At 37.1% G+C, this 9,624-nt stretch overlaps 1 protein-coding gene across 1 annotated transcript; it reads left to right on the top strand.

Annotated features, from left to right (window-relative positions):
• The first annotated feature begins 432 nt into the window (after positions 1-432).
• Positions 433-4,538, top strand: LOC129798506 (F-box/LRR-repeat protein 14). The gene has a single exon (XM_055841692.1). It carries the CDS (start codon positions 1,460-1,462, stop codon positions 2,834-2,836), a length of 1,377 nt encoding a protein of 458 aa, XP_055697667.1. The 5' UTR covers positions 433-1,459; the 3' UTR covers positions 2,837-4,538.
• The last annotated feature ends 5,086 nt before the right edge of the window (positions 4,539-9,624 follow it).

Raw genomic sequence — 9,624 nt, 5'->3', positions numbered from 1 at the left:
CATCGATATTTCATTGGGGTTTGGAGTATATTTTGTGAAAGAGGATTTTTTGAGTCAAATTGGTCAAATATTATTTTACAAAATTTTTGTAATGCTAATGATTTCAAGAGTCAAGTTTTCTGTCTCACATTCCCATGCTGTTTGGTATTGTTTTGGAAGGCAGTCATTCTCTCTATTTTTGGTGGAATAGACACAGCAACAACAAAAAAAGAATGATAACACACACTTTTACCAAAAGAGAGATAAATCGCGATATGAGAGAGAATTTTGAATATATGTATAGGGTATAAGAGAGGTGAGAGAGTAAGAGAACTAGTATGTGAATGAGTATTGGAAGTGTAAGCATGAGTTTTGTTGATGATTGTGTGCTAGGGATTTTTGTTGGTGGCGAGTGAATGACGATGGCACCGAACGAGAATACAAAACATTCACGAATGGCGTTCGAAAGGCTGAAAACATACCGTCGTCGTCAGTTGTACGGCAATCGTCGACTTGGTTGGACGATCTTGCAAAGGAGATTTGAGCGTAACTGAAGAATTTTTAGTGCTTTGGTTGTTTCGAGGTGAAAGTGATATTTGAATTCAGTCACATAAAACTCGTACAAGTGATCAAACTAGGCACTTTATTTTTTTGAATTTGAAAAAAAAAATATTAGCAATACTCTGAAAAGTGGTGTTGAGAACATTTCAAACAAGGGGAGATATCCTCTTACATTCGGTGACTGTGTGGCCGAACGTTCGGCATAAGACTCAATATTTAATTTTGGTGAATATTTTTGAGAGCATTGCCTGGCTTCTTCGTGGAGGTGTTTTGTTCTAAAAGACAGTCTCTTTCTCAATTGGTGTTGATATCTTTTGGAATGCCACAAAAATAATACTTGAGACACACTCAACAGAAATCCATGGTGAAGTTGAGAGAGAATTTTATTTAGTTGATTGTTTTTTCATCAAGTGATTCACAGTGGATGTAAAAAAAAACACAAGCAAAGTCTCTGAGATAAGAAATTAGTGTATCAAAATCGTGCATTTCTGAGAAAAAGAGTGGTGATACTTTAAATGATTGTGTTGAGAGTTGTGTATAGAAAAATTGCACACGAGAAAATCCAATAGATCCACCCGCAATAGGAGATCTATAAAGTCAGCCGGAGGTGTGGAAAAAACGTGGCTCACCTTGAGAAGCTTTTTTTTAAAAACTGCTTTGAGTTGGGACTTGAAGAAAAATAAAGAAAAAAAAGAAACTACAAATTTTGCAATAAAATCCGAAGAGAATGCGGGAATGAGGCTGGAGGTGATGTGAAGTTTGGTAAGGTAGCCGAAAAACCCAAGAAGTGTGTGGGCCAGAAGATTTCCGTGAAAAACATGAGGAGGAGCGTGGTATTGCAACAAGAGACGATTATAACGATAGAAGAAAAGTAAGAAATATAGGTGGATTTCTGCTGTTTTTTGCTTCCCCCGGAGATATGGACGATTCGCACTTGATGCTGACTGAAATCCCTGGTGGATTGATATCGCATCGACCTCATCATCTGCCCAGGTATGCTCCCTACCATCTCCATCAGCCACACCTACAACCCTCACCGGCTACTCAGCTCTATCTGCATCCGCCGGCAAGGGTTGTTCAGCGTCCTAAAACCCCAATAGCCACACCACCGCCAGAGGGAACGCATATAGGTCATCTCTATCCTGAGATCCTCACCATGATCTTTGCCAAACTCAATGTGAGAGATCGTGGGAGAGTGGCTCAGGTATGTACAGCCTGGAGGGATGCTGCGTACTCAAAAAGTGTGTGGAAAGGGGTAGAGGCATGCCTACATCTCAGGAGAACAACACCTACGCTATTCACATCGCTCGTTCGCCGGGGTATCCGGAAGATTCAGGTGCTGTCGCTGAGACGCACACTGAAGGATGTGGTGATGGGTGTGCCAAATCTCGAGTCACTCAATCTCAGTGGATGCTACAATATCACCGATCTCAATCTCAGTCATAGCTTCGCGACAGAAATGGAGCACCTCAAAGTGCTAGATCTCTCCCTATGCAAACAAATCACAGACACAAGTCTAGGCAGGATTGGGACACAGATCAAAAATCTAGAGGTACTGGAATTGGGTGGGTGCTCAAATATCACAAATACAGGACTGCTGCTGATCGCGTGGGCGCTCCGGAAGCTGAAAAGACTCAATTTGCGATCATGTTGGCACATCTCAGATCAAGGGATTGGCCATTTAGCTGGACTGAGTCAGGAGACAGAGGGAAATCTGGCCCTGGAGTATTTGGGTCTGCAGGACTGTCAGCGTTTGAGTGATGAGGCCCTCAAGTACATTTCCCAAGGTCTGACATCGCTCAGAAGCATAAATTTGAGCTTCTGTGTATCGGTGACGGATAGTGGACTCAAATATCTCGCCAAAATGCCAAAGTTGGAGGAGCTGAATCTGCGAGCTTGCGACAATATCAGCGATATTGGGATGGCATATCTCACAGAAGGTGGCAGTACGATATTTTCCCTGGATGTGAGTTTCTGTGACAAGATCGGTGATCAGGCACTCATTCACATCTCTCAGGGATTGTTTCACCTGCGATCTCTGAGTCTCAATGCCAGCGGTATCACTGATGAGGGACTCGATCGTATTGCAAAGTCTCTGCATGATCTGGAGACACTCAATATTGGCCAGTGCAACAGAATCAGTGACAAGGGGCTCAAGACATTGGCGGACAATCTGCAGCACCTGAAAGCCATCGACCTCTATGGATGCACCAGATTGAGTGCCCAGGGCCTGGAACTCATCATGAAATTGCCCAAGCTGGAGACACTTAATTTAGGTCTCTGGCATGTAAGGTGATTCGATTGATGTGTGTCAAGTCTGTGATTGTAGTGATAATGATTTTTTAGGAACAAAATAATGTAGGACAGAAGGAAGCCACGTAACGAATTCAATTGACAATGAATTGTGTTGGGGAATTTAATCAACGTGAAGCCATCTCGAGAGGCAGAAATTGTGTTTTTTTTTGTTTCTTTAATGTTACACATTCATTTGTTAGAGAGATCGAGAGAGGACGATTTTTTTATTATTATTTTGTAATAGACAAGGAAAAAGGATCTTGTATTAGATCTGAAATTATGGTTGATGCAAAAATATTGAAGGTAATTCAATTTTTTATCAAATTTCTACTAATCAATTTTTCAAGATGAAATATGGAGCTATTACATTGGGAAAATTAATAAATAAATTTAGTACAGAAGTGTACTAAAATGTCTTGTGACGGAATTTGTGATTTTTGGAAGAGATCGAGAAAAACTAAAAGGAGGAGATACTGAAAAATGGGAAATATACTTTCTAATTAGTGTTTCAGATATTTCAGAAGATAGAAAAGGAATTCAAAAAGTACTTTGTTTCAGTACTAAAAATCAGACATGTTAAAAAAAATTTCAGCTTTGTCGATTTTCTTCAAGATCACTTATAATAATGTCAAAGAACAAGATGCCTCTTGCATAATAATTTTTTAGTACAGAGAGATACATGTAAGGGAAACTGGGACACCACCAAACACGGGGTAGAACCATACACTGCTTTTTATATCTAAACTATTTAGACTATCTCGACCGTTTCTTCGGTGGACAAGCATCCCTATAATGCCTGTAAAGAACAATGAGCAAAATGGTCCAACCTTTCGCCATGAATGAAACCCATACCATCGAATAGGTATTGACCAGGGGCCTCTCAAGATTTCATTTTTCCATACTTTTTTGCCAAGAGGTACTGAAGACTATTGGCAAGTTTTTTCCTAAAGAGAATTGACTTATCAGTCTGATATATTTCGAAATCGTGCATTAAAAGCTATCTAAAAATACATATTTCAAAATGTTCGCCAAAATTATACAAGAACTACGAGCAAATTTGTTTAAGTCGCGGTGCAATAGCTGCAAAATTTTTACAAGGAAAGATGAAAAATAGCTTCATTTTTTATTGGGCTTGATGGACCCCTGGTATTGACAAACGTAACAAATTTTGTTCCTAGACCAACTTCAAATATATGTAGGAAGAGCTCTAGAGCAGAAAACAAATTCTTAAGAAATGTGACGATTTTTTTTCACATAACTTCTTTTATACAATAACGGTTTATCTTATGTCGGTCGTTTCAGAGAACAATTTGTAAAGGAAGGCTCAAGGAAGAGCTTTCTGGAATAAGCCTTATCTTTATCTTTTCATTTTCACTGCAATTTTCCAGATTTACCTAATAAATCCTTAAATATTCTTCAAATTCTTATAAATTATTGTATGTAGGGAAATATGTCCTATGCACAAATATTTCTCTTGGGAAAGGGTTCAATGCTTCTGAAGATTGCAAGGCATTAAAAGATACCATTATCCAAAACTTTGAATAATAAGTTCAGAGTAAAAATGTTTTATAATAAACAAAAGGTAACTCATATTGAGAAACCCTCGTCAATTGTCCGAGAAACGCTTCGCGAAACCCGAGAAACCCACTTTTTGCATCGTGAAACCCGAGAAACCCAAGAATTGCATCGCGAAACGCGAGAAACCCAATTTCTGCATCGCGAAACCCGAGAAACCAGAAACCCTTGTCAGAAAAAATGGGAATGAGTTACCCCTTGATAATAAAGCCATTATACTCTGAAACTTTTGTTAAATTCCGTTGGTAACGATACTTTTCAACTCTATGATCTACAAGACCTCTAGATCCTGTTTTAAGGAGAATATTTCTATAAGGAATAATGGCATAATACTTTTAATGGAATTAAAGGGCATTTCAAGATATTTGAGAAAAATCTGGATAATTACAAAGAAAATTGAGAGATAGGGATACGGTTTCTTCTAGGAAAATGTTCGTTGAGTTCTCTTTTAGAAATCGTTCTTTGACATCAACAACTTACAGTAAGTATATCGTTATCGGGAAAAAAGGATGTCAAAGCGTTCCAGGCTTTGCGGAATGCTCGAAGTCGTGACTTAGATGCTATACCGCTAAAGTACTTTCGCATCATTTACCGTTTACCGGTTCCCAACCGATTTGAACTGATTCATAAATCACTCAAAAGATCCCCCAAAATAGTTTTAAAAATAATAGAATTGATTTTCAGATAAAAATTAGTTATCTATTTTGAATTGGTTCATTACCGGTTCAAAACCGATTAAAACCAATTCAGTTTTGTCGGAAATTCCAAGACCTTTCCAATGAGCCCAAACATGACCCCATTTATTTGATAAATTCGCTCTATAGGGTCTTTTTAACTTTTGACCTTGAAAAACCGGTATTAAGAATGATTCAATAGTATTTTCGTATAAGGACGAAGTGTTCGTCTAGGTAATCTCTAAAACATATCCAAAAATGAAAAAAATCGCACGACGCGTTTTCGAGCAATCTCAAAAAAACATGGTTTTGGAGGGGTAGGGGAGGGGTGGGGGGAAAATTAGGGACATGTTAAAGATCCTTGGGTCGACTTATGGGGGGTTATCCGAAGGTCCCAAGTGGCTATCTCTTACCGTTTGGCCTCTAGAGCTGGCGACAGTCGGACGGACAGACAGACAGATGGACAAATAATGTGACGACATTTCTCAGAAATCGTTTGAAACGTGAAGATTTGTTGATAAAATTGGTCTCCGGGGGGTGGAAGATGGAAATTTGGGGGGGGGGGGTGAAAAAATCGAGGGATTATGTACTGCTCTCTCCGTGGAGTTCGAGCAGTAAAAGCAAAGTTTTCTGAAAATAATTCTACACATTTCTTAAGAACTCTTACTCTAAGATATCTCAGAAACTTGACATAGTAGACTATAAGTTTCTTCGGGAGCTATATTCAGGGCACATCAAGGACTCCGAAAATACCGATAATTTTCCATCACACGAAAAAAGTTTTCGTTTTGTTGTCCTGAAATGCGCGATATCTTTAAAACATGACTTGTTTGTATGGGAGCTTCTAGAAGAAGCAATCAGAAGGAAAATCTAAAAATATTTATTTAAAACCTAGGTTACTCATCGACTTTGAGTTGAATTTTATTAAGATCGGTTAAGCCGTTTTCGAGAAATAAAATATCAAAGTTGTGAATCTTCAGTATGATATCATTAATTTCCTAAGGACTGACAGTCCTTTTTGACTGGGGTTTTGGTAATTATGAAGTCATACACCAATACAGTAGACTCTCTCAAATTCGGGCATTTGGGACCGAAATGTCAACCGAATTAGAGAGAAATTCGGGCGTCAAGTTGTTTGAAATGTAACGATTTTTTATTCATTTGCATACTCATATTGAGTTTACATGCTCATTGCTATTATAAATTGCATGAGAACCACTTAATAATGCAAAATCACATCAAAACTGAGATAAATCGTGACAAATTTGAGCATATTTGCTTCATTTGATAATCATAATCAAACTTGAAAAATGTCAACAAACTTTTTTCGAATTTAACTGCCGCCTGAATTAAAAAATAGCCCGATCTTAAAAGAGCCGAATTAGCGAGAGTCTACTGTACCTACAAAATGGGCCTAGACCCATCTCTGGCGAAGGGTTGGACCACCTCTCATACTTTTCTGCCCATTGTTCTTTCTATTAGTCTTTTCCTGTAAAGTCGAATATCCGATTAAAAAATTGCACTGTTTGGTGTTACCCCGATTTTGGTGGTGCCCTGGTTTCCCCTACAATATTTAGTACATGTCTTCGTTTAGCAAATGTTTGTACTAAAATACCTCTAAGAAGTTGTTTAACACTGCAAAACAAGGTATTCCTGTTAAAAACAAAGATAAAGGAAACAGCAAAAATTTGTACTAAAATTTTTAGTACAAGCAAAATAACATCCAATGTAAAAGCTCTATTTTTCACTTAAAAGTTTCTATATTAAAACCAGTAATAATTTTGCATCAACTTGGCAAATTTTCAAAGTTAAAATGGATCTCAGTGAAAAATTTTGAAGAAGATCGAGTATTTCGTTAAGATTTTTTTTATAAATAAAATTCTGTTGCAAAAGTATACAGAGAAGAGACCATAAAGATAATTCAGAGAGTAAGGAACTAGTTGACAGTGAATTAAATGGATAAAATGTGAGTTCTCAAGAAACCTTTGAACGGAGTCTTATTGGCAAAAGATGTTGCCATGTGTGGCTTGCATTTGTTCGTTTGATGGCAATAGAAGATGATTATTCAATTTAATTTTATTAAAATTATTGACAATCAAGCAAAGGAGAAGTGCAAAAAGCGAGAGACAAAGTGTTTCTTGAGATGGTTTGAGTATAGAAGAGCTCTGAGACGGCGGGAATAAATTTTATTTTATGACAATTGTCAATTTTTATTTCTATATGAGGGATTATTGTTGTCTCCTACCCTAAAAAATTTTTTACCACTGTCTGTCTCAGAAGTTTGCAAAGTAACTGCTTAAAGCCGCCTTTTATTTGCTTTTAGAGGAATTTCTTGAATTTATTCCGTATGTCTTAAAAATACCCCTAGGCTGGTGAATTGGGGTTACTTCTACACTCTGAGCAAAGTTAATCAAAAACCTGTATATCTGTTTTTAGTTTTTGGGACCTTTTGTTTAACTTCAATTACATCCCTTTGGCCCTTTTTCTTCTATTTTCTCTCACAAGACTTTGACATGAAATTCAGTGTGTGCTTAACTCAAAGAAACCCCCGACATTTCTACTGCCATCCCCTAAATTTTCCACCCCCTTTTTCACTGTATGTGTACAAGAGGGTTTTTTTTGTCTGAGAATTTCCACATCCACATACAATTTTCCGAAGAGAGAGAGAGAGAGTGAAAATACAAAGAGAGAAGTTTGAGGCAAAGGTTTTTAGAAAATACGATAGGATTCAATGGGGGGAAATTCTAGAGATGAGAGAAAATTCTCTCAATTTTGACTTGGAAGGTAGAGAAAATTCCTTAGAGACAGAGAGCGGCTGTGAAACGAAATTTTTTATACTGTACTTATTCATTTTCCACCCACTCTTTTATACCCTTCCACGTTCTTCCCTTTAATACAAAAATGCTCTCTCGCTGTTTTTTTCCCTTGAGCTCAACCCTCTCACTCAGACACACTGTTAAGATGATGAAAATTAAAGGGGAAATATACTTCAATTTGCAATAGATCTCCATTTTAGCGGAAAAACTCGTACTACTCTGACTTTTTCGAATGGTTTTTCCTCTTATTTTAAATTGTTTTTAAAGTCTGTCAACAGCAAAAACGAAAGAAAAACATTGTGGAAACGTAAATATTCTAGGAAAAATTTTATTCTTCAATATTTGTATAATTTTTTTTTGTTGTTTTTATTAAATTAGATTTTAAATGCCATTTTCATTTTTCTAAACTTGTGAATTCTTCATGTTTTTCATACGATGCTGTAAATCAAAGTGAGTAAAAATATTAAAAGAGCAAGAAAAGACGTTGATAGTAATTTTGACAACATTGGAATAAGAAAATAACAACGAGTTGGAAAGAAAAATGACCGTAAAACATTACATTGAATTGATTTGCTCAATTTTTATTTTTTGAATTTAGGGCGGAGGCGTAGTTTATGGCCATATTAACTAAAGATTTACCTGGGGTGATATGATAACTTATTTTCGATACTATCGACTGTTGATTCTGAAAACTTTAAGCGATAACTGCACTTCCTGTAACAAATATAGATGTTTATCAACAGTCTCATTCTTTTAGGAATGTCGTAATGAATGGCCCAACAATCTGTAAAAAGTCAACATTCACTCAATCTAACAGATATACATTTATCGATACTACCGATTCAATAGTGTCGAAAAGTTATTATTTCACTCCTGATTTGCCGAAATAGATTCTTTCGACACATTCTTGTGCATTTTTAGGACACTTTTCTAAATTCTCATACTGTGAAAAACAATTTGTTAAATTAACAATAAAAGTTAAATAAAAAATAATCTGATCATGTTAAAGTCACCACTTATGGCCACTTTAATCTGTCATCAGATTTTCCTGCCTTATTGGCTCTGTTCAGTAATAACCTTTCGGAGAGACAAAGCCAAACCAAACCTATTCGAAAATCGACCAAAAGCCTGAAGTAAAAGTTCACATTTTCGCCGCTTCAGCGCTGGCTGTTCTCTCATTTCGAATGTTCGAAATTCCTTTGACACTTCAATTGTCAAGTGCGTAAACGTTAGCTTTAAAAAGTGATTCTTGTGGGTTGAATATGGTGACTCCTTCATTAGCATCCTAATCTCCTAAGATCCAGAGCCTAGATGGGATTGAGCGTAAGGGCCCAAATAGACTCAGGCTGATACTCGGGAAATTTTAGCCTGTAAAACTTAGCAGTAAAGGATCAGGTAGAGGAAATGTATGCAAAGGACGTCTAATCAATGATTGTAATCCCTTAGCGTATGAAAGTTTGGAATAAATCCTTTCTGCCAAATTTTATAGGCTAAATATTCTCGAGGATCAGCCTGAATCTATTTAGGCTCTAAAAGGACCTTGACAGACCTGAGGATTAGCCGAGAGACGGCTTATACGGGCTTCAGACTAGAGGCTTATGGCTGAGACTTAGCGCTTAAGTCATATAGTCTGAAAAGGTCAGGTTGTGGCTAAGCTCAAAAATTTGGAGACTTAGCTAAGTCCTCGTTGAAACGATGGTCTAGGGTTTTGTTAGTGGCTTATC

The sequence above is a fragment of the Phlebotomus papatasi genome, chromosome 1 (genome assembly GCF_024763615.1).
Source record: "Phlebotomus papatasi isolate M1 chromosome 1, Ppap_2.1, whole genome shotgun sequence".
NCBI classification, from domain to species: Eukaryota; Metazoa; Arthropoda; class Insecta; order Diptera; family Psychodidae; genus Phlebotomus; species Phlebotomus papatasi.
Note: the sequence above shows the minus strand (reverse complement) of the source record. Positions and strands in the feature narration are given on the sequence as shown.

What these genes read in the sequence shown, in the direction of transcription:
- LOC129798506 (XM_055841692.1), top strand. Translation starts at nt 1,460, where the DNA reads ATGGACGATTCGCACTTGATGCTGACTGAAATCCCTGGTGGATTGATA.